This window comes from Neoarius graeffei, chromosome 9 (assembly GCF_027579695.1).
Source record: "Neoarius graeffei isolate fNeoGra1 chromosome 9, fNeoGra1.pri, whole genome shotgun sequence".
Taxonomy (NCBI): Eukaryota; Metazoa; Chordata; class Actinopteri; order Siluriformes; family Ariidae; genus Neoarius; species Neoarius graeffei.
This window is the reverse complement of record NC_083577.1, coordinates 15,227,103-15,253,475: the sequence shown is the minus strand read 5'-3', so window position 1 is coordinate 15,253,475 and position 26,373 is coordinate 15,227,103. Positions and strand designations below refer to the sequence as shown.

Here is a 26,373-nt window from a genome sequence, read left to right as displayed (position 1 = left end):
TTCTAGCAGGTTTCATTCATTTGGTTTGATAGCATGCAATATTGTTAGCATATTGCTTATCTTATGTATTAAGTCACTCTACCCAGTGGAGAATGAGTGTTGAATCACTCACTCACTCCAATCCTTGTCACTTGTGACCATGGGGAACCCTGTCATGACGCTTCTGGCGGCGGCGTGCGGCACGGGTTGCTAGTTCAGCCTCACAGCTGGCTCGACCCCGTCGCAGGTTCTGGCACCACTTGTCTTGGTTTTGTGTCTCTTCATACCAGGTTGTACTGTTGGCAAATAGCTTCAGATCGTCTTTTGCACAATCTTTCCATCTTTTTTTTGGCCATCTACGCTCCCTGGTGCCATTCTTTAGTTCTCCAAACAAAAGTTGTTTTGGGATGCGGTCCTCTTCCATCCTTGATACATGGCCTAACCACCTTAAACGATTTATTCTCAGCATTGTCTCCACAATTGTTGAATTGGCTCTTGACAGTACCTCTTGGTTGGTGATATGTTGCCACCAGTTGATGTTCATGATGCGACGCAGGGACTGTTGGTGAAACACTTCTAGTCCGTGGATGTGATTAGCTAGAGTGGCCCAGGTTTCGCTGCCATATAAGAGAGTAGGGAGGACAACAGCTTTGTATACTGCAAGCTTTGTTGTTATGGAGAGTCCCGATCATTTCCAGCACCTTGAATCAAGGGATTTGTAGGCTGCTGCAGCACAAGATATCCTCCTACTGATTTCATGGTCCAGTGAGGCATCATCAGGCATTACACCACCAAGGTATGTGAACCCGCTTAAGATGGTAATCATCCAACATGATAGGAGGGGGGGTCATCACAGTTCTGGTGGAGGACTTCTGTTTTATCCTTGCTGATCGTCAAGCCCCAACTAGAGCACGCAGTGTTCAGTGAGTGTGTGGTGGCTTGGAGATCTTTGACTTTATCGGTAGCACATAAGGCATCATCAGCATATAGGAATATGCCTAGGGTTGTCGTGGGTACAGACTTGTTCTTCAGGCATCTAGCATTGAAAAGTTTCCCATCTTGTTGGTGTTTCACTTTGACACCAAAGTTTGGCTGGTCTTTGAAAGCATGCCTGAGCACATAGGTGAAGAACAGAATGAACAAGATTGGAGCTAATATACAGCCTTGCCAGAGGCCAGCAGTCACTTCAAATGGTTCTGTGTACTCTCCATTGATTGAAACCCTTGTGTTCTTGCCATCATGAAAGCTTTGGATGATGTTGACTACCTTGTTGGGGATACCGATCTTCCAGAGGAGGCCCCACATAAGTAGTCTGTTCACCATGTCAAAGGCCTTGACGAGATCCAGAAAGATTATGTGAAGTTCACGATGTTGCGCTTTGCTTTTTTCTAGAAGTTGATGTAGGGCAAACACATCATTCATGGATCTTCTGCCTCGAAAGCTGAATTGTGCTTCAGGGAGGTGCTTCTCAACATGAGGCCATATTCTGTTGAGGATTACCTGGGCATAGAGTTTACCAACAACAGATTGGAGCATTATTCCCCTGTAATTTCCACATGTAAAACAGCATTGTTTCTTGAAGAGTGTGACAATGTCTCCATCTCTAAAGCCTTGTGGGACCCGTTCTTCCTCCCAGATGGTGGTAAGTAGGGAGTGTAGCTGTCTGAGCAGGGGTTCATCTCCAGCCTTGAGGACCTCACTAGGGATGGCATCTGGTCCTGGGGCTTTATCTGGGGCTAACTGTTTTAGGGCTTTAGCTAGTTCTAAAGAAGACAGCATCATAATCAGACACTTTTTTATGGATAATATTATGACTGCCACTTATTAAAGTGAGTTGTGGATGTAGCTAGGTTAGCTTATCATTTAAACCATCCGTATGTTGTCTTTAGAGAAGAATGTATCGAATTAAAAGTTCAGCAACTCTGAATGGCAGACACATTATGAGCTCATGACCTCAGTGTAGTAGCTCCTGATGTGGGTGGAGCACAGCAGGTGAGAGTTGATGGTCACACACAACCTCTTTATTGTACTTATTTTAGCTTTTCAGCCTTACCCAGTCACACTATCACTTACACTGTCACACACTACATGCACACATGCATTGTGGTCGGGAGCCAGCTCTTCTTTGCTCTCCCCCTCCTTTATGCTCCATCCCTGCAACAAACAAAACACACACACACACACACACACTAATTGACAGCAGGTGTAATGACTTGGCCACTTACATTCCCCGACCCTGCTTTCCATTCACAAACTGCCACTTGGCCACGCCCCCACTGCCACGTACCCCCACCGTCCAACTCAGGCCGGAGAGCCATCCGGCCTGAAGCTGACTCCCCCCCCGACAGGACAGGAAGTCTGCCACCACCATCTGCGCCCCCAGCCTGTGGACCACCTCGAACTTAAATGGCTGGAGGGTGAGATGCCAATGGGTGATCTGCGCATTGGCATCCTTCATGTGGTGGAGCCACTGGAGGGATGCGTTGTCCAAACAGAGAGTGAAAGGGCGCCCCAGCAGGTAGTATCGGAGGGCGAGGACCGCCCACTTGATGGCAAGATACTCTTTTTCGATGGTGCTGTACCTGCTTTCATGCATCGAGAGTTTCCGGCTGATGTACAGCACAGGGCGCTCCTCACCCTCCACCCTCTGGGACAAAATGGCCCCCAGCCCTCTGTCTGATGCGTCAGTCTGCAAAATAAAGGGGAGAGAGAAGTCAGGGGAGTGCAAAAGTGGCCCCCCACACAGTGCAGCTTTTACCTCAGAGAAAGCCTGTTGGCACTGCTCTGTCCACTGGACCAGATCTGGAGCCCCCTTTTTAGTGAGATCGGTTAGCGGGCTGATGACATCCGAATAATTAGGTATAAACCTAGGATAATAGCCAGCCAGCCCCAGGAACCGTCTCACCACCTTTTTGGTCTTGGGCCTCGGGCAGGCCGCAATCGCTGCAGTCTTGTTAATTTGGGGATGCACCTGCCCATGACCCAAGTGGAACCCCAGATATCGTACTTTCACCTGCTCAATTGCGCACTTTTTCAGGTTAGCTGTGAGGCCCGCATGCCTCAGCAACTTTAGAACGGCCCTCAGGTGTTCCAAGTGCCGCAGCCAAGAGCTGTAGATTATTATATCATCTAGATATGCAGGCGCGTAGGCAGCATGAGGGCGGAGGACCCTGTCCATAAGCCGCTGGAACGTAGCGGGCACCCCAAATAACCCAAAAAGGAGCGTGACAAATTGGCATAATCCAAATGGTGTGGGAAAAGGCCGTTTTCTCTTGAAATAGAGGAGTCAAGGGGATCTGCCAATATCCCTTTGTTAGATCCAGTGTTGAATAAAAGCGAGCAGCACCTAACCGATCAAGCAACTCATCAGTGTGAGGCATTGGGTATGCGTTGAATTTAGACACCGTGTTGACTTTTCTATAGTCCACACAGAACCGAATTGACCCGTCGGTCTTGGGAACCAGGACCACTGGGCTGCTCCAGTCACTGTGGGACTCCTCAATTATGCCCATTTCGAGCATGGCCTTGAGTTCATCCCTAACTACCTTTTTCTTGTGTTCAGGCAAGCGGTAAGGGTGGCTATGCACTACCACCCCCGGGGGCATTTTGATGTGGTGTTCCATGAGGTGGGTATGACAAGGAAGGGGCAAGAACATGTTGTTTCCAACATGTTCTTGCCCCTTCCTTGTCATAATAATTCCTTTTGCAACTTGGCTACTTCCATGAGTTGGGTCGGTGAGAGGTGGTCTCCACAAGGGACAAGAGTGGTTTGAGATGTTATCCTTTTTACCTCCGGCCCCAGCTCCACCTTTTCCAGGACTACCAACTCCATGGGGACCCCTTCATTCCAGCATTTTAAAAGGTTGAGGTGGTAAACTTGCAATGTTCCGCCCCTATCTGTTTGCCTCACTTCATAGTTGACGTCCCCAATTTGCCATGTGACCTCGAAGGGCCCTTGCCACTTAGCGATTAATTTAGAACTCGATGTGGGCAATAATACGAGCACTTTGTCTCCCGGCGCAAACTCTCTAAGGCGCGTGCCCCTGTCATACAGTTGGCTCTGACGTTCTTGTGCCTGCTGCAAATTCTCCTGGGTTAGGTGTGTGAGGGTGTGGAGTGTTGTGTGCAGGTCAAGAATGTACTGGATTTCATTTTTGCTAGGTGAAGGTCCCTCCTCTCACCCACTTATTGATTTTGGGAACTGATTGGCCAGGGTTTAAAGAAATGATAGAACACATAATGCGAGGTGGGTCCTGCATAAATACGTCACGGGAAGATCCCAGTGTGGCATTGACTGGGGAAGCTGTCGCAGAGCCGTCTACATCAGCACCATGTCAGAGTGATACGAGGAGTGAGGAGCACCCTGCCCCTCCTCCCTCTCTCGGGGATTCCCTTGGGGATTTCCCATTAGAGCAGTTGCGAGACGAGACTCTATGGCATGCGTTTGACCAAGTGAGAGTAATCGATGATCAAACTCTCCAGCCAAGCGCGACACCGGCCTTCTCTTATTTCGCTATTATTAAGGATGGGCTGTATCGAGTGATGCAGGACACTCAAACGGGAGAACAGATAACTCAATTATTAATCCCAAAGAGCCACAGGGAACTCGTATTCCATGCAGCTCACTTTAATCCCATGGCTGGACACTTGGGGCAGGACAAAACTCTATCCCGAATAATGGCCCAGTTCTATTGGCCAGGGATTCATGGGGATGTCCATTGGTGGTGTGCAGCGTGCCGTGAATGCCAATTAGTAAATCCCTCGGCCACTCCAAAAGTGCCTTTGTGCCCTCTTCCTCTAATCAAGACCCCATTTGAGCGAATTGGGATGGATCTCGCCGGGCCATTAGATCGGTCAGCACGTGGATATCGCTTTATTTTAGTTCTGGTGGACTATGCAACGCGATATCCGGAAGCAGTGCCTCTCTACAATATCTCATTATACAATATCCATTCCACCATTCCTTCTGGAAGTCGAGAGATGAACTGTTCCAGTGCCACCAGATCGATGATCTCATCGGCGTCACGATCTTCTGCCCTCAGCCACTGTCGGTAGGCATCCCGGAGTTGCTGGCCGAATGCAAACGGCTGGCCAACCTCCTCCAATGCCAGCGTCCGAAAGCGCTGGCAATGTTGTTCCGGGGAGCAGCTGACCTGCTGCAGGATGGCTTTCTTCAGGTCAGCATACACCAGTCGGCTGTCAGCAGGGAGCTGCTATGCTGCGAGCTGCGCCTCGCCAGTCAGGAGCGGGAGGAGGCGCGCCATGTACTGCTCCACCGGCCACCCTCACTCATCGGCTGCCTGTTTGAAGAGGGCGAGGAACACTTCCGGATCATCCTGCAGCCCCATCTTCATGAGGCTGCCGGCTGCAGTGATTGTCGACGCTCCTGCTAACGCAAGCAGATGCCGGAACGCCTGGCGATCTTCTTGTTGGGCCAGCATCAAGGCTTCAAAACGTTGCTCCTGTTCCTTTCGGAGGGTGATCAGCGCTTGATGCTGGTTCTGCTGGGTGGTAGCAAGGGCAAGGATGAGCTCTTTGAATGGGGAGGACTCCATGGGGTGGTTCCCTTCTGCGCGTCCTGGGTTTCAGCACCACTGTAGTAGTTCCTGATGTGGGTGGAGCACAGAAGCACGGCAGGCGAGAGTTGATGGTCACACACAACCTCTTTATTGTACTTATTTTACTTTTCAGCCTTACTCAGTCACGCTATCACTCACAGTCATACACTACACACACACATGCGTCGTGGTCGGGAGCCAGCTCTTCTCTGCACTCCCCCTCCTTTTATGCTCCGTCCCTACAACAAACAAAACACCCACATACTAATTGACAGCAGGTGTAATGACTTGGCCATTTACCTTCCCCGACCCCGCCCTCCATTCACAAGCTGTCACTTGGCCACACTCAGTTTAGTATCTCGTGTCTACACTGAGTTGTCCGTACAAGTAACTGTTGTAGCATGATGTAATCAAGTGCTGGATCATTTTCATTCTTAAATAGTCTCTTGTGCTTATGTTACAATACATTACATTTGACACCAAAGAAAAAAGAAATGCAGTTTCCTTCTTCAGTATGTATTTTCTCTCCCTGAATTATGTTAGGCTTTAAGGGCTGTGTTTGTGTTTCAAGGCAGTGGTCTAGATACTGTTAAAAAACCAAATTTCGGATGCTTGTACTCCATAAATCTGGCAACCTCAGAGGTGTGAATTTCACGAGGATGATTTGTATAATCTGAATGGGAAAGCCAGAAAATTCAACGGAAGCATGTGCATAACCCAACTCTGAACACGTAACTTTCCCTGTGTAGTGAATTGTCTGAATACGGCCCACAGAGTGGAGTCACGGATACACCGCTGATTAAACTGGTGAAAGAGAGAACTGGTTGAAGTGATGGAAACATTAAAGCATGAACAGTAGATAAGTGTCCACTATTTCAGTGAGTTTAATATTCACTAGTATTAAATGGATTCTATATCCACAAGACTCAGCTTCCCCTGTGAGAATGAAGTGACTGTGTTCTGAGTCACTTTGGAGCAGATGAGCAAAGGAAATGGAGAAAAAGAGGAGAAAAGAAGAGGGATGATTGATTAACTCACAGACAGAGTGTTTGCCTCTTAGTGCAGGTGTGTGTGTGAAAAGAACACACACACACACACTTGGATCAAGAGTGTGTGTGCTCTTGGATCAAATCAAATCTTGTTTCCTGCCATCTGTTTGGCTCGGTTTATATATGCAAGCGCGCAGGCACACGCACACACACACACACACACACACACACACACACACACACACACATCTCAGCTGTATAAGCTACACATGCACTGCTTTAGGTCTTTTTCAACAGGACGTCTGACTCACTGTCATAAATTTTATATAAATGAAAGTAAAAAATGGAAGTTTAGCTTGGATTGTTTGTGATAAAAGGCTTATGATTTTATGAAGGTTTATCAAATGTGTATTTATTTTTATTTTTTACTCTTTTCAGTTGAAATTTGCTCTTCTGTCCAATGCAATACATAATGAACAGATGCTAATAAATATCTGCTAGACACACATTATCAGGCAGAACAAGAGCAAATGCACTACATTATAGTATAATGAACATTATTCTATCCACATTCACTGGATATGAGCAGTTGTGCTCTCTGATTGGCTACTCCACTACTAGGCTATCAGCTAATATACCGTGAGTAGAGAAAAACAAAATGGCAGAGCATGTTGCTGAACCAACCGAGGACAAAATAAAAACTCTACTCGAAAATAAAACACCAAAAAATAAAAAAGCAACAAAATATGGAACAAAAGTATTTGATGGTAAGAATGTATCTTTTTTAGTTTTTAAGAATTATTCTTATCATATTTTTCACAAATTGCTACTGTCATTTCACCTGTTTGTTTACATTCTAAGTGGAAATTATTTTGTTGGACGTTTTGTATAGTTTTTATTTATCGAATTGGCAAAAAATAAAAATGTTTATCAAAATCTGTTTATCAAAATCCAGTGAATGTGGATAGAATAAAACAGTTACTCCACTCAATCTTGTCGTACATGGCTTATAGCCGACTCAGCGCAACTTGCCTCATTGGCTATCAGCTCATGTACGACTCGATTTTGTGGAATAACCGTTAAATATTTTATTCCACGTTTATAAGGATTTCTAATTTGTTCAGTATAAAATCTGTCATAGTTGCGTTCAGGCTGCGCTGATGGTGAAACAGCAGATATTGGTGGCATTAAGGAATAAGGACACTTTATTGGGGTTTTATGAATCATTGTGAGCAGTTATAAGAAGGCTTGATAAGTTGTAATGCATTATGACTGTTTGAGACTCTTGTATCATGGGATTGATTTATTATAATTATAGTCATATATGGTCTATATTCACAAACCTTCTTCATGACTAGATTCTGAGGCCATGTACTAAGTTTGGGGCGTGGTCAGTCATAAGGGCGGGGTTATATTCAAATATATATTTCTGAGGAACCATTTGTCTGATTGAGCTGAAACTTTGTAACCAGCTTATTTCAGCCAGTCAGCTTCCAGCAGGCATTTCACAGAGTTAACATTGAGCTTCTGTCAATAAACCTGATCAGTATGTTCATCTATGACCCCTTTATCATTCTGTGTGACTTGGTAAAGACTATGTGCTTGGACCTCTGCAGAAAAACTTCCATACCAATGTCATACGTTTGGTTGTTTAAATATTAACATACACTGCATTTATTTATTAACATTTATAAGCAAATGATGCCACAGTACGGACTTTTCCTTATGTTCATCTCCACTTGGTAACAGTGTGCCATTTACAGGTCCAGTGTTATGTCTGAGTTCTGAATACTGATGTGAACAGTCTGCCTGTTCTTAACTCAGAATACAGCCCTGGATGTATTTACTCTATTATATGTATTATAGCCACATAAATTAACATATTGAAGAATTTTTCTTCCTCCAGGATGAGATTCTCACAGTGATTCGCCGAGTGGACGAAAACTGGGCAGAAGGCATGCTGGGAGATAAAATCGGCATTTTTCCCATTCTCTACGTGGAGGTAAGTGCCACAGTTGCTCGTGTGTTTGTTTTTCATGTGAATATGAAAACTGTATTGGGAAAAGTTTAGTTCAGGAAACAAAGAATAAGTGTTAAGAATAAATGATGAGTGTGTTTTCATCCAACTTGACTCCTCAAATCTCAGTTCCTAAACATTATTGACTAGCTTATCCAGTGGGACAGTGGCAGCTCAGTGGGTTAAAGCTCTGGGTCACTGATCGGAGGGTCGTGGATTCAAGCCCCAGCGCTACCAAGTTACTGCTATTGGGCCCCTGAGCAAGGCCCTACTGGCTCAATCTGTCTACGTCGACCTGATAGGGGTGGGGAAAAAAGATGTAAGAAGATCGACTAGCTTATCCAGTGCAGTATCCCAGAATGCACCAGCGTGTTCTTATAAACTGTAAGTGGGAGAATAAAGTAGTCAGGGAGCATTAAGTTCACCTGAGTCTTTTTATCACTGCATCAGCAGAACAGTGCTGTCATTAAACCTGTAAAACAAAGCATTATGGGTGATGTATAAAAGAGCAACACTTCCAGAACCTGGAACAGGCATCTACAGCAATTTCCCATGATGTGTAATTGTACTTCAGTCCTGTTTTATTGTCATCTCAGTGTAATCTGTAGATCTTCAGCTCATCTGTTGCTCTGTGCTGGAGGGAAAAAACAGGTAAATGATATACAGCCATAATGGATATGGATTACAAATGCTCAAATTACATGGAGCTTCATCATGCTGTGAAAACAGTGAAATATAGAAGGGTGGGGGAGGGAAAATGTGAGGGGGGAGGGGAGTGGAAGGGTGTAACATCTCCAAGGACTGATATTAAAAGGACAGGTCTCAATAAGTACAGCTCTATTGATATGAACAGGTAGTTCACACTGTATATAATAATTAACTAACATTATGCTCCAATGCTGTTGAATTCTCATATCTGATTTGTCAGAACAACAGATCTGACAGTAGTGTAGCTGCAAGTCACAGGTTTATATCCCCTTCAGACATAATGTGTACAGTTGTACACATGACGTCCCATAGCATTTTTCCTTCTGTCCGAAGGGGTTATTAATGCACTCGTTCTAATACCTTATCATTTCAAAAGCAGCAGCTCAGTCACAAGGACTTGTACAGCGGACATGTCACATATTATAAAAGTAATAACAAATTTAATAAATGTTAATTAACAAAGAAAAATATGTGTAACTGTTGATGTGGTGAAGTTTTGTATAAGAAGTCTCCAAGTCAAGTCAAGTTTATTTGTATAGTGCTTTTAACAACAGACATTGTCGCAAAGTAGCTTTATAGAAAATGATAGACTTTAAACATATGAGCTAATTTTATCCCTAATAAATGTATTTATCCCTGATGAGCAAGCCTGTGGTGACGGTGGCAAGGAAAAACCTCCCTCAGACGACATGAGGAAGAAACCCTGGGATGAATCAGACTCAAAAGGGAACCCATCCTCATCTGGGTGATAACAGATAGCATGATTATAAATAACTCGCGTCTATAACTGTGTCCTAACAGGTTGTTAGGTATGCCCAGTGTCACCTAATGGTTAAGAACAGTATACATTTTGTGCTGAGTGCAAGAGGGGACTCCAGCAAGACTAACTGTGACAGCATAACTAAAAGGGAGAGCCATTTACACTCCACTGTCAGTGCTTGTTCCATTGCTGGTGATAGAATGACTGTTTACAGCTGCTGTCAGGTAAGTGATAATAGGAACTATTACAACTTTAAATGTAGCTACAAATGTACAATGGTACATTCTTTAATCACAACCCCGATTCCAAAAAAGTTGGGACAAAGTACAAATTGTAAATAAAAACGGAATGCAATGATGTGGAAGTTTTAAAATTCCATATTTTATTCAGAATAGAACATAGATGACATATCAAATGTTTAAACTGAGAAAATGTATCATTTAAAGAGAAATATCAGGTGATTTTAAATTTCATGACAACAGCACATCTCAAAAAAATTTGGGACAAGGCCATGTTTGCCACTGTGAGACAACCCCTTTTCTCTTTACAACAGTCTGTAAATGTCTGGGGACTGAGGAGACAAGTTGCTCAAGTTTAGGGATAGGAATGTTAACCCATTCTTGTCTAATGTAGGATTCTAGTTGCTCAACCGTCTTAGGTCTTTTTTGTTGTATCTTCTGTTTTATGATGCGCCAAATGTTTTCTATGGGCGAAAGATCTGGACTGCAGGCTGGCCAGTTCAGTACCCGGACCCTTCTTCTACGCAGCCATGATGCTGTAATTGATGCAGTATGTGGTTTGGCATTGTCATGTTGGAAAATGCAAGGTCTTCTCTGAAAGAGACGTCATCTGGATGGGAGCATATGTTGCTCTAGAACCTGAATATACCTTTCAGCATTGATAGTGTCTTTCCAGATGTGTAAGCTGCCCATGCCACACGCACTAATGCAACCCCATACCATCAGGGATGCAGGCTTCTGAACTGAGCGCTGATAACAACTTAGGTCGTCCTTCTCCTCTTTAGTCCGAATGACACGGCGTCCCTGATTTCCATAAAGAACTTCAAATTTTGATTCGTCTGACCACAGAACAGTTTTCCACTTTGCCACAGTCCATTTTAAATGAGCCTTGGCCCAGAGAAGACATCTGCGTTTCTGGATCATGTTTAGATACGGCTTCTTCTTTGAACTATAGAGTTTTAGCTGGCAACGGCGGATGGCACGGTGAATTGTGTTCACAGATAATGTTCTCTGGAAATATTCCTGAGCCCATTTCGTGATTTCCAATACAGAAGCATGCCTGTATGTGATGCAGTGCCGTCTAAGGGCCCGAAGATCACGGGCACCCAGTATGGTTTTCCGGCCTTGACCCTTACGCACAGAGATTCTTCCAGATTCTCTGAATCTTTTGATGATATTATGCACTGTAGATGATATGTTCAAACTCTTTGCAATTTTACACTGTCGAACTCCTTTCTGATATTTCTCCACTATTTGTCGGTGCAGAATTAGGGGGATTGGAGATCCTCTTCCCATCTTTACTTCTGAGAGCCGCTGCCACTCCAAGATGCTCTTTTTATATCCAGTCATGTTAATGGCCTATTGTCAATTGACCTAATGAGTTGCAATTTGGTCCTCCAGCTGTTCCTTTTTTGTACCTTTAACTTTTCCAGCCTCTTATTGCCCCTGTCCCAACTTTTTTGAGATGTGTTGCTGTCATGAAATTTCAAATGAGCCAATATTTGGCATGAAATTTCAAAATGTCTCACTTTCGACATTTGATATGTTGTCTATGTTCTACTGTGAATACAATATCAGTTTTTGAGCTTTGTAAATTACTGCATTCCGTTTTTATTTACAATTTGTACTTTGTCCCAACTTTTTTGGAATTGGGGTTGTAATAAATATTTATAATTATTAAATTGTAGTGTTAAGAGGAATAAAATGCTCTGGGACGTGCTTTTGCAGGAAAAATAATCTACTTTGGGTGGTAGCTAACTCCGCTTCATCACACATCACACTATCACACCCTAATTACCTAACTCCCAAAAGTACAACATGGTTATCTGTAGCTGTTCTCACTAGTCAGCGTTTTAACTGAACAAAAACTTCGGCAGTGTCTCATTCAGAATTCACAACATATATAACCTAACTAGTTTGCTAGCTTTTTTTTTAGTACTTGTCACTACTGATACTGAAATTAGTAACCTACATATTATTAATCAATCAGTTTTATTTAACTCTATTTGTATTTCCCTAGTTTAAATAGCAGCTATGAAAAGCACACATGTGCTTTCTGCATTTCAAACCTGTTCTGTATAACATTAGCGAGTTGATTTTAAATGAAGCACATTAACTAGCTAATGGTCAGCTTGGAGCCTTCATGTTGTCTGTTCTCTAGCATGACAACATACACTGGGTATACGCTTGATCATGACAACATCACTTAGTATCAGATATTGGTGTTGGAGCATTATTCAAGAGTACTGAACCAAACCTTGGGACCAGTATCAGTATTGATGCATCCCTAATCAGTATTTAACAATGAACAATGTGTTACAAGGGTATGTTTAAAACATACAGTACTGTGCAAAAGTTGTAGGCACATGTAACGAAATGCTATAGACCAAAAACAGCTTAAAAATAATGAAATGAGATTTTTCAACATTTAAAAAAATACTATAAACAGCAGTAAGCCATAATAAATGAAACAAAGTCAATATTTGGCGTGAGACGACCCTTTGCTTTAAAAAAATAAATCTCGGGTACAATTAGCGCCATTTTATAAGGAAATGAGCTATAGGTTTTACTGAGCATTTTGCAGAAACAGCCACACTTTGTCACACTTGCTTCTTAATTTTTCAACAAAACCCGGTAGTCTTCATGATGTTTTCTTTTTTAATCTGAAAAGTGGCCTCTTATTCTGCTCAGATACATTTTTTTTTCCTGTAACATTTAATTTTGTGCTGGACAACGGATGTTTGGAACTCTAAAATGTTTTTGTACTGACTCGATAATGTAAAAGTCATAAAATAGAAATCTATAACAAAGTTTGTATGAAAAAAATAGGGGGCCTAAGACTTTTGCACATTACTGCATGTCATTGCAGCAATTTGAAAAATTTTGGCAATGTCATGCTGCTTTCTTACAAGAACAGTGATTTTTTTGACTCTCCCCAAGGTGAAAGCAATTATATTTGGATTTATTAACTCTCTAATGACTAAATGATTAGAAGAGTGAAGCAGTGTGAATAACTTTTACTAACTTTTACTAATCCTTTTTTAACTTTTTTTCTACAAATAAATTTCCAGTATCCTCTTCATTTTTATTGTACTGTCGCTTTCATTTTTGTACTTTTCACTTTCCTTTTTCCGTTTTTTTCCCCCGTTTTTTTCTCTTTATTTTTTCGGAAGAACGCCGAGACCGGAAGCTTTCTTTTTCTCTCCTCCTGTGTAAAGACCACAAGCGGAGGCCATCCACATCTGATCTGCTTTAATATCAACAGATCTTCATTTAAGGTACGTGAATCTTTTCATCATGGCACACCTTCAGCCTGTTCAGTGTGCTGAGTGCAGGATGTTTAGTCATTCTTCCTCCATCACTAGCGATAGCTTTATTAGCTTTACTTGTGATAAGTGCAGATTAGTTAGCTCTCTGACGGAGAAGATTACAGTGCTAGAAGCGCGTGTCCAGGCTTTAGAGCAGGTTAGTGAGCGTGAGAACAGTGTAGTTTCTGTAAGGAAAATCTGGACGCCCTAGGTGGAGTTAGTAATCCCCCAACTCCGGTATTAGAGCCCTTACAGCGGGGCGAATGGGTGACGGCTCGGCGGCATAAGCGTAGAGCCAAAGCTACCGCTGAGGCTCGCCCACGGGAGCACCACTCCTCTCCGCGTCACGTGTCGAACAGGTTTGCTCTCCTTAGTGATGCACCCACTGAGAAACCTGAAAGAGCTCTGGTTATAGGGGACTCTATCATACGGCACGTGAAATTAGCTCAGCCTTTAGGGGCACCAGCAGCTTTAGTCAGGTGTATACCGGGAGCCAGGGTGCCGGACATAGCAGGTAATCTTAGGGTCCTAGGCAAGCACAGGTTCTCAAAGATAGTTATCCATGCAGGAGCTAATGATATACGCCTTTGTCAGTCTGAGGTTACTAAGAGTAACTTTGTAGAGGTGTTTAAATTAACGAAGGCGATGTCCGATGCTGTAGTATACTCTGGCCCCATCCCAATGCGGCGTGGCGATGTAGCTTACAGCAGGTTATGGTCGCTGAACTGCTGGCTGTCCAGGTGGTGCTCTGAAAACAGTGTGGGCTTTATAGATAATTGGGCTAATTTTGAGGGCACTGCTGGCCTGTTAGGGCGGGACGGTATCCATCCCACTCGGGAAGGTGCTGCTCTCATTTCCTGCAGCATAGGTCATAGTCTCAGAACAGGCCTAGTTAATTTCTGACAATCCAGAGCCAAGGCCAGGGAGCAGACAAACAGGCTAAACCGACTGTCTGCTAGCTGCACAGAGTCGTCACTCAGGGTCCACTACATCGAGACTGTGTCTGTTCCCCGAGCTCAACAAAAAGGTAGAAATTTTCAGAGAGTTTGTTCCAGTAACCTAATCAATATAAAATTAGATCATACTGACTGTACAGCTGCTGCCAGCACCTTTGATCTAAAGGTGGGGCTATTAAATATTAGATCTCTTACATCTAAAGTGCTAATGGTTAATGAACTCATTACTGATCAGGAGTTTAATGTACTGTGTTTAACAGAAACATGGATTAAGCCAAATGAATATATAGCATTAAATGAAGCAAGTCCTCTTAGATACAGTTATATACACCAGCCTCGTCTAACTGGCAAAGGAGGAGGCGTCGCGGTTATTTATAACGATTATCTAGGTGTAACACAAAAACCTGGTTATAAATTTAATACATTTGAAGTTCTTCATACTCATATAATGTATGTAGCCTCGAAAAATAAGTCTACCCAGTTAATTCCATTGTTTATTATTTACAGGCCCCGGGGCCATATTCTGAGTTTCTTTCTGAATTTGCAGATTTTATCTCAGATCTGGTTATTTCCTTAGACAAAGCTTTAGTTGTCGGAGATTTTAATATTCACTTCGATAACCCAGAAGACCCTTTAAAAACAGCGTTTGTGTCCATCTTAGATTCAGTTGGGATTAAGCAGAATGTCATAGGACCTAATGGTGGTCACACCCTTGATCTAATACTAACATTCAGATTAAACGTAGACAATATAGTCATACTTCCACAGTCTGAAGTTATCTCAGATCATTGTCTCATCTCATTCAAAATATGTCTGAGTAATATATGCACCTCACCATGCTACTGTATTAAACATACTTTCACGTCAACTACTGCACAGAGCTTTATAAATGATCTCTCAGAGCTGTCAACTTTGATTGGGTCACTGTCAGCCCCTGCAGAACTTGATCAGGCAACTGAATGCTTAGAGTCAACATTCCGCCATACTTTAGATAATGTAGCTCCTCTAAAAAAGAAAATGGTCAGAGACAAAAAATTAGCACCCTGGTATAATGATGACACTCGCACATTAAAACAGACCACTCGAAAATTGTAACGTAAATGGCGTCAAACAAAATTGATAGTGTTCAAATTAGCTTGGAAGGAGAGCTTCCTGAAGTATAGAAAAGCTCTTAGTGCTGCGAGATCAACATATTTCTCCTCCCTAATAGAAGATAACAAAAATAATCCTAGATTCCTATTTAATACTGTAGCAAAATTAACCAGGAATAAGTCCACTATCAACACATGCACACCTGCAGTATGTAGTAGCAACGACTTCATTAATTTTTTTAATGACAAAATTGAGAATATCCGACAAAAAATTCAAACTACTAATTTGAGGTTAGACAATGAAAGTGACCTTGTAGTTAACAATATAACTGTATCAGATCATCAGTTAGAATGTTTTACTCCCCTAAAAGAAACTGAATTACTTTCATTAATCTCTACATCAAAAGCCTCAACTTGCGTACTAGATCCCTTACCGACACATCTATTCAAACAGATAATGCCTGGAGTAATTGAACCGCTTCTAAAAATAATAAATTCTTCTCTTATGATTGGCTATGTACCCAAATCCTTTAAACTAGCAGTTATCAAACCCCTGATTAAAAAACCTGACCTTGATCCCTGTCAGCTGTCCAATTATCGGCCAATATCAAACCTCCCCTTTATCGCCAAGATCCTTGAAAAAGCTGTGGCACAGCAGTTATGCTCATATTTACATAGGAATAACATCCATGAAATGTATCAGTCAGGATTTAGACCTCATCATAGCACAGAGACAGCACTGGTTAAAGTAGTAAACGACCTACTGTTGGCGTCTGATCAGGGCTGTGTCTCGCTACTTGTGTTGCTTGACCTTAGTGCAGCATTTGATACCATTGATCATTCCATTCTTCTGGATAGAGTAGAAAATGTTGTGGGACTTAAGGGAATGGCCCTCTCCTGGCTCAGGTCTTATCTAACTGATCATTATCAGTATGTTGATATAAATGGTGATATTTCTAGACGTACCGAGGTAAAGTTTGGTGTTCCACAAGGTTCTGTCTTGGGTCCACTGCTTTTTTCTCTATATATGTTACCTCTGGGCGATATTATTCGTAAACATTGTATTAGTTTCCACTGTTATGCTGATGACACACAGTTGTATGTCTCTGCAAAACCTGATGAGAGACACCAGCTTAATAGAATTGAGGAATGTGTTAAAGACATTAGACACTGGATGCTTTTTAATTTCCTTCTGCTTAACTCTGACAAGACTGAAGTACTTGTGCTGGGACCACATGCAGCTAGGGGTAAGTTTTCTGATTACACAGTGACTCTGGATGGCCTTTCTGTTTCTTCACGTGCAGCAGTAAAAGACCTCGGAGTGATTATTGACCGCAGTCTTTCATTTGAAACTCACATTGATAACATCACCCGGATAGCTTTCTTTCATCTCAGAAATATTGCAAAGATAAGAAATTTAATGTCATTGCATGATGCAGAAAAATTAGTCCATGCTTTCGTTACCTCCAGGTTGGATTATTGTAATGCCTTACTGTCTGGATGTTCCAATAAGTGCATAAACAAGCTCCAGTTAGTTCAAAATGCAGCAGCAAGAGTCCTTACTAGAACTAGAAAATATGACCACATCACGCCTGTCTTATCCACACTGCATTGGCTCCCAATCAAATTTCGTATTGATTATAAAATACTACTATTGACCTTTAAAGCACTAAATGGTCTCGCACCACAGTACCTGAGTGAACTTCTGCTCCTTTATGACCCGCCGCGCCTACTTAGATCAAAAGGTGCAGGCTATCTGCTGGTACCTCGTATAGTGAAGGCTACATCGGGGGCAGAGCCTTTTCTTACAAAGCCCCACAGTTATGGAACAGCCTTCCAAGTAGTGTTCAGGAATCAGACACAGTCTCAGCATTTAAGTCTAGGCTGAAAACATATCTGTTTAGTCAAGCCTTTTGTTAATGGTGTTTATGAGGTAAAGGAGTAGATCTGGAGGGTCCTCAGACATAGAGTGTTTTGGTAAACTGATATGTACGGATACTGTCAGTCCCCACTCGCTTGCTCACTCGAGTTTGTTGACGGTGTAGTGGCTGGCTGCTTTATGTCCCGTGGCTCCCTCATGCCTGTGTTGCCTTCTGACTCTCTCCTTTTAGTTATGCTGTCATAGTTAGTTGCCGGAGTCCCTGCTTGTACTCGGTGCAATATGTATACTGCTCCTACTTATTCAGGTGACATTGGGGATACCTAACAACCTGTGTTTTCTTTCCCTCCCCCCACCCCAAATCTGTCCCTCTGAGTTACATGGAGTTAACAGGAAATCTTTTGGAGGAGAGGGTGGAGACCTCGACTGGCTATCGTAGCCTGCAGGGAATCAGCCGTCAGACATTCTGTCGCATGTCCCAGACCCAGTGAAATGTAACTGAATTGTCTTGGCCAGCCCTAAGGGTCCCATCTGCATCTCATCATTGCTGAGGAGTGTGCTCCCATCACCCAATCAAGCATCCAGCCAGAGCAGGTCATGATATTTTTTACCATATTAACATGCCATTGTTGTGTGTTATGCCTGATGTAAAGACTCTCGTCTCTGCGAGTCTACCACACAGATTTAATACTTGTGTCATTTTTAGGGCATACCTAACAACCTGTGTTTTCTTTCTCTCTCTCTCTCTTCCCCCCCAATCTGTCCCTCTGAGTTACATGTTGATCCTGGGATTGAGATGCTGGCCTCTTCTGCCCCTTGGACCTGCTTGATCCATCCTGGTGCCCTGTGTCTGGTCGGAGTTTTATCACACCGCTCCTGTGAAGGACGGCCCTATGAGGACAGTTGAGGGTTATACCTGTTAAAACTGTTAATATTATAGTCAGGCTCTCTGTTGTTGCCCAAATGAGGATGGGTTCCCTTTTGAGTCTGGTTCCTCTCGAGGTTTCTTCCTCATGTCGTCTGAGGGAGTTTTTCCTTGCCACCGTTGCCACAGGCTTGCTCATTGGGGATAGATTAGGGATAAAATTAGCTCATGTTTTAAGTCATTCAAATTCTGTAAAGCTGCTTTGCGACAATGTTTATTGTTAAAAGCGCTATACAAATAAACTTGATTTGAATAACTAAACATTCCAAGTGAACACAGGTGTGGTTTCCAAACATTCAGGAACAAATGAGGTACAGAATAAAAACAGATTTTTGATAGTGTGCTTATTTTCGCCCTCCTGGTTCAAATCTAGTTTTACACCCATTTTCTGACCGCCTGTCTTTATTCAGCTTTCAGGCTGTGACATGGCAGACTCAGCAGGTTGTGAGGATCTGCAGACATTTATTAAAGGGATTACAGTAAACAGGCAATTGAAGTCCTAAGCGTAAAGGTAAAAAAAAGACAAATTACACAAGACATGTGCAAACAATTACCAAAGGCAAAACTCACTAAACAGAACTAATGTAATGAGTGAGACTCAGCATTTCTATTTCCCAGAAAGAACTCTAATATCTACAGAATTGTACAAACAGTAAGAAGAATTAATTTATTTTGGTAAAGAGTTTATTTAAAATTGGATAATTAACTATTTAATCATAATGCATGAAGCAGAAATTCAGAGATTTTATCCTCAAGTATCTTCACATATTACAAACTGTAAAATATTGTTTCTCTGGAGGTTTTTTGCCTGCTTTCTACCATTCTTCATATTTTTTGACTAATGTGATAGATTAAAAAAAAAACTAGAGGTACTTTAGAGGTGTTAAAAATGTATTAATTACAAACAAAAAAGAATTTAGTGATTTTAAAGTGATACAGATGAAAGCACATGAATCGTGGCCAGGAACATCCCCTGAAGCTAAACCTCATTAATCCCAAACACTAACTCACAGACACATACTTCTCCAAGAGTAATCATACTTCTTATTTTTTTTCCCCAGATTATTCATGTAGGAAGCATTCAGTTATCCTTCTATTATACCAGATTTATTGGACAGTAACTGTAGAGTTGACTTTCAGTTATCCTGGATTTATGCTGCAAAAAATAAATGGAGTCAATTTTCAATAATCCCAGACTTAATTTGTTATAATCATAAAACTATTCTTAGGATAACCCAAATTTATCTTGCAGTAAGTAAATGTAGAACTTTTCATGAAGTTACCCTCTAGTTATCAGCAAGGTCCTACTCTTCAGGTTGTGTCCAGCCCCTTCAGGTTGTGTTAGAGGATCTCCCCAACACTGAGGCAAATCACTCGCTTTATAGGTGCGAAGATTCGGATTCAGTGAAGATGGTGGTACTTTCACTCCATAACATATATCAAAATGCTTTCCAACAAAATATGAGTGGACCACTATGTCTGAATGTGAATTCTGCTGAAGATGTTGGGATTGTTGACTGGCTGTAGGCCTACTGGAACTAAGGGACTTTCAGTGTGGGTCATTGGCTTGTAGTTAGACCCATGGTGTAGCCAAGTTATCATTTTGGTGAAAGGCGCACAAGCCCTAAACTACTAAAGACGTGAGACCTTTTTTCTTGAAAGGGGTATACTTAGGTGCAGTTTGGAGAGTCAGCAAGACACTGCCTCATTGGATAGGGAGCTGTGAGGTGCAGTGAGGCACATGGGGCATATGATGTTGGAACACATCCAGTTACTACAATCGAGGTCAGCCTGGCTAGCTCTGAAGTGCTTTCTATATGTATTGAGGCACCATAACATCCTGATCCACTTGGACACCATAGCGACTGTCAAGTATTTACCTGCCCAGATGGTGCAATGGTATGGAGGATATGTTGTCCAGACAGTGGATACATCCAGTAGAGTGGCATCTGCACCCAAAAGTGGTGCCACATATTTCAGAAATGTTCTGCCTGGTACTGGTGGACCAAGGTTATCCCTAGTGGAGTTGGACAGGCTGCTAACCTCATGGCCTTCTAGATGTATTTCCACTCCTTTTGCTGAGCCTAGAATTAAGTTATTCTCCAGTTATCCCAGATTTTTCCCCAGAGATGAGTTCCCCAAACATGAAAGCAGGTCACACACTTCATTGGCATGAGGTTAGGATTACTGAATATGCTAGCCATCCTATCAGATGAACATGTGGTGGATATTGTTGCTCTTGCCAATCAAATTCAGCCAGACCACAATGAGTGGTTTCAGCATCTGCTGAGGATACTAGGACTGATGACAACATCACCCTCAGCTTGTAAGAAGTGTGGACATTTCAGGAATAAAATATCAGCCTGAGAGTGCTCCCCAAATCACAAAGACTGAAACTCATTCAGTACTTGTCTCAGGGAAAGGAGTCCAAACATTGGCTTGTTGGTGAGGCAGGGTGTTCTTAAGGGAATGACTTTGTTGGTGTGCACTGGATAACCTCCAGTCATCTCCAGGAACCAATAACAGGGTTAATTTTATGAGAGAAGTAATATTGCATAAAAAATTTTTTGTGACTTTGTTGAATTTCTTGGCATGCATTCACACATACACAAAAAAGGTATCCAAGTCATTCTCACCATCCCTGGTGCTTACCCAGGGTTCACCCAGTTACACACATAGCAAGCATTATTTACAAAACTCTCTGTATTTTCAAATATGTTGAGAATCCCAAAATGTATACATTAATTTTGCTGTGTTACATAAGTCGTGTTAATGGAGCAACTGGGTTTTATTTTCCATTTGTTCTACCTCTGAGACTTCAGTGCCCCCTGTTGGTGTAGACAAGTTTAGTTTTGTCCTGTGTTTCATTGCATTTCATTGCTCAGCACTGTAGTTTTTCATAAACTGAAGCCTTTGCTACAGTCCTGATCTTCTGTTAGGTCTGGAAAATGTGTTAGTCTTTCCACACCAAGAAGTCATGATATATCAGTGTTTAACACTGATACCTCCTTACACACTTCTATTTTGCCAATGAACACAAATGTCAGATTTCTTCAATAATGGCATTTTTCAGTATAAATCACCTGTCATGTTCATGACACCCACTGTTGTATTTCGCATGCACCTTCTCAGTCATCTCTATGATATTTTATGGATGTGTCAGTCCAAATGCAGACAAAATCCATGATGTGTTTGCTTGACACGATGGTCACTGATCGGTTGTATGAATCTCCAGTCTACACCAGAAGTTAATCAGCTCCATCCTTTTTACTTCATATCATTACCTTCACCAACTTTGTTGGAGCAGGTTATGTTTTCACCTCCATTTGTTTGTTTGTTTGTACCTCAAAAAGTAGTGAACGAATTTTGATAAAATTTTGAGGGAAGGTGGCCATGGGCTGTGGGCCAAGGAACAATTCATTCAATTTTGATGCAAATCTACCGAGTGCCTTTCTATTTATATCTATTTTACAATGGCTGTGCTCTTCTAAAATATTGTGATTAACACAATTTAGCATATAGACTGTTCAAATGTTACATTACATGGCATTTAGCAGACACTCATTCAGAGCAACATATAACAAGTACAAAAGTACATTCTAGTGCCAACTGAATAAGTGACAGAACAATACTTAGTGTCACTTTCTGTCGAAGTACCAACACTCAACAAACAGCCAAGAAAACAAACCAACCATACAAAGGATAACTAAATAGAGAAAAATAAATCTCCCTACTGGTTAACCCCAGGCTAGACAGTATACAGCCTGGGTTGGTCAAGACCAAAATGCAGTTCCCATGCAGGGAAGCATGGGAGAGGTGCAGCCTAAAGAGGTGAGTCTTCAGTCTGCACTTGAAGGTGGTCAGGGAGTCAGCAGTTCTGACCTCGATGGGAAGGTCATTCCACCAATGGGGAGCCAGGACAGACAGCAGTCTTGAGTGGGCTGAGCAGGAATGGAGAGGAGGAGAGGCCAGGTGACCAGTAGTAGCGGAGTGTAGGGATCTGGCTGGTGTTTAGAGGCAGATTAGACTCTGGAGGTATGCTGGCCCTAACCCCTTGATAGCCTGGTAAGCTAGCACCAATGTCTTAAATTTGATATGAGCTGTGATAGGTAGCCAGTTCAGGTTGGCAAGCAGAGGGGTGACATGGGAAGAACGAGTGAGATTGTAGACCAGGTGAGCTGCAGCGTTCTGGATCAGCTGCAGGGTTCTGATGGCAAAAGCTAGAAGGCCGGCGAGGAGAGAGTTACAGTAGTCCAAGCGGGAGAGGATCAGTGCTTGCAATCAAAGGTTGTTTGATTGGTTGAATAAAATGTTATCATAGGCATAGCTATGAAAGTTTTAGGGGGCTTTAACCCAAGGGCATAACTTTGGTTTGAACATTGGGAGGGTTGAGGTCTCCACCCATTTAGGTGGGGTGCAAGGGCATTTAAGCTTCCAGTTTAGAATTAGTATTAAATTTTTAATGCCATTGGCCTTTTACTTATATTAAACATAAACTAAAGTATATTTCTATTTTTAAAGTTTCACTCATGTAATGTAAGTATTGTATGATAATTTTCTTTCCAACATAAAATCCATTAAACTGAAAAATTTAGCTAGAATAAAGCGGACATCAGGGTTTCACTCATTTTGTAACTTAATTAAACAGAACCTTTTAATAAAATATATCTAATTCTCTGTTAGGAGTGGGACTGTTTTGGCCTCTAGAGGCCACTGTTATTTCCTTTGTTTGGTCATGTTTGTTTTGGCCTCTAGAGGTCGCCACTGTGTTCTGTGTTTTGTGTTTGTCTTATTGCCTGTTTCCTGCCCCGCCCTGTCCTTAATTAGTTTGTGTATTTATACCCCTGAGTTCAGTCCTCTTGTCACGGAGTCTTTGTGCTGTTATGTTTAGCTCCAGTTACCTCTGTACCATGTTCCTTGCCTTTGTCTTTTTGGTTTTGCACTTTGCTTTGCTTTTTGGACTTTTTGGACCTAGTATTTACTGTTTTTTGGATCTTCTGAGCGTTGGTATTTTTGCCTTTTCTTTTCTGGTTTTTGGCTTTTGTTTTGACTTTGAACTTTTGGATATTTTTTATTTTTCCCTTCATCTTCTGAGCGTTTTGGATGATTTCTTTTTGGACTGTATATATTGTAAATAAACTTTTTGATACTTTTCTACTTCCGCCTCACGCCTCTGCATTTGAGTCATCCCCCTGGTGGCCTAGTGGGGGTTTGCTGGATTATCACACCAGCGAACCAGGTTCAAATCCCAGCAAAACCCTAACAGAAAGACTCTGTCATGACCGACTCAGCAGAGGCTTCTTCAACTGTCTACCCGGCTAACCTTCCGCTTTAACACACTTCGGAGCTACCATGTCCACTCATGGACATACTCTTGCAAGCCAACGTGAGATCCTTACTCGCTACGAGGTACTGCTTTAGCAGATTGGAAAAACCCTGGCACAGCTGACTTCTCTACTGCCATCTCCTCTGCCTGATTCTGCTCCTGCTCCACCATCCGCTCCAGTGCCTCCGGCCACGCTGTCTCCTTCACCTCGCGAACCCAGCCTTCCTGCACCACAGAAGTATGATGGCAAGCACAGTGAGTGTCAGGAGTTCCTTACCCAGTGCCAACTCACCTTTGAGCTTCAGCCTACCACCTACACTACGGATCGCCACAAGATTGCCTTTGTGATAACCTTGTTAGCTGGTAAGGCGCGGGCCTGGGCCACTGCTATCTGGCAGAGACAGGGACCCGAGTGCTCTGATTTCCAGCTGTTTACTGAGGAGATGCTTTGTGTCTTCGATCAAGCAGACATCAGTAAAGACGCAGCCAGAAAGCTCATGTCCATCCGGCAAGGGGGAAGCATCACAGACTACGCCATCTCGTTCCGGACACTCGCAGCAGTAAGTGGATGGAACGAGACTGCCCTGGTGTCAGCCTTCCACCATGGTCTGTCTGACCCCATCAAAGACGGTCTGGCTTCTATCGGATGCCAAAGTGACCTCGAAACTCTGATCTCACATTCTACTCATCTTGACAACAGGATGAGGGAACGCCGCCAAGTCCTGAGCCTCCCTGGCCTCCCTGCCTCAACATGGAGCCCATCTACGTCCTCCAGTGACTGTCCAGAACCCATGCAAGTGGGCCGTACTTGCCTCTCCGCATCTGAGAGGGAGCGCAGAAGGAGGGACAAGTGCTGCATCTACTGTGGCAAGCCTGGTCACTTCCGAGCATCATGTCCCGAGCTCTCGGGAAAAGGACCGCCCCGTCCAGGAGGGTTGTGATGGGGCCTACCCTCTCTCCCGGACTCCCTGGCCAAGGAATCTACATCCCGGTCTCCATCTCCTGGGGTGAGTCTGTCCACTCTTGTCAAGCCGTGTTAGACTCAGGGGCGGCTGGAAACTTTATGGATATCCACTTCGCCCAAAGCATCAATGTCCCGACTGCGCCTCTTGAAGTCCCACTGTCTGTGTCTGCCCTCGATGGCCAAGCATTAGGTGATGGAAGAGTCACCCAAGTTACTTCTTCAGTCTTTCTCCAGTCTCAAGGTCACAAAGAAGAAATATCCCTGCACCTTATTCATTCACCAGAATTCCCAGTCATTCTAGGCCTTCCTTTGCTTCCTCACCACAACCCTCGCATAGACTGGGGAACAAGCCAGGTTGTGGAATGGGGCCCTGCATGCCATGCCTCTTGTCTGCTCTCTAGCTCTCCTGTGTCTCTTGCCTCCTGATCTCACAGAGTTATCTCAAGTTCCCACAGAGTACTGGGATCTCAAAGAGGTCTTTAGCAAGAGCAGGGCTGCCGTTCTTCCTCCGCACCGCACCTACGACTGTGCCATCGACTTGCTCCCTGGGACTACTCCTCCTCAGGGCCGACTGTTCTCCCTCTCTCAGCCAGAACGCAAGGCCATGGAGGAGTACATCAAGGAAGCCTTGGCCTCTGGGTTCATTTGACCCTCCACCTCACCCGCTGGTGCCAGCTTCTTCTTTGTCGGCAAGAAGGATGGGGGGCTCTGGCCATGTATTGAATTATAGGGGCCTGAACAAGATCACCGTGCGCAACCGCTATCCCCTTCCGCTGATGTCCACAGCATTCGACCTGCTCCAAGGTGCCACCATCTTCACCAAGTTGGACTTACGGAACGCATACCACCTCGTCCGTATCCGACAGGGAGACAAGTGGAAGACCGCCTTTAACACCCCGTCAGGGCACTACGAGTACCAGGTGATGCCCTTCGGACTCACCAATGCACCAGCTGTTTTTCAGGCCCTTATCAATGACGTCTTGAGGGATATGATTAATCTATACATTTTCGTCTACCTCGACGACATCCTGATATTCTCCAAGACCTTACAGGAGCACCGCCACCATGTCCGCCAAGTCCTCCAGAGACTTTTACAGAATAATCTGTTTGCTAAAGCCCAGAAATGCGAGTTTCATGTCTTCAAGGTCTCCTTCCTGGGATTTGTCGTACGAACGGGGCAACTCCAAATGGACCCAGCCAAGACCCTGGCCATCCGGGACTGGCCTACTCCCGAGTCCGTTAAGGAGGTTCAGCAGTTCTTAGGATTCGCTAACTTCTACCGCAAGTTCATCAGGAACTTCAGTTCCATAGCAGTACCTATGTCGGACCTCACCAAAAGAACTGGTGGATCCTATGTCTGGTCCCCTCAGGCGGAAAAGGCATTTAATGACCTCAAACACCGCTTTTGCATGGCACCCATTCTGGTTCTCCCGGACACCTCCCAACCATTCATCATGGAGGTGGATGCCTCGGAGAGTAGTGTCGGCGCGGTTCTCTCTCAACGCTCGGAAGGGAAGCTGCACCCCTGCGCTTACTTCTCCCACCGCCTGAGCCCTGCGGAGTCCCGCTATGATGTGGGGGATCGGGAACTGCTAGCGGTCAAACGAGCCCTTGAGGAGTGGAGGCACTGGCTGGAGGGAGTGCAACATCCATTCCTGGTGTGGACGGACCATA

The 26,373-nt window shown here is 43.5% G+C and overlaps 1 protein-coding gene across 1 annotated transcript in view; it reads left to right on the top strand.

Annotated features, from left to right (window-relative positions):
• LOC132891471 (E3 ubiquitin-protein ligase SH3RF3-like) overlaps window positions 1–26,373 on the top strand; it is a 378,551-nt gene that overhangs the window by 263,048 nt on the left and 89,130 nt on the right. Inside the window, exon 3 of the mRNA XM_060929049.1 lies at window positions 8,433–8,528. Within this exon, the coding sequence (XP_060785032.1) occupies window positions 8,433–8,528 (96 nt within the window). The remainder of the gene's footprint in view (window positions 1–8,432; window positions 8,529–26,373) is intronic.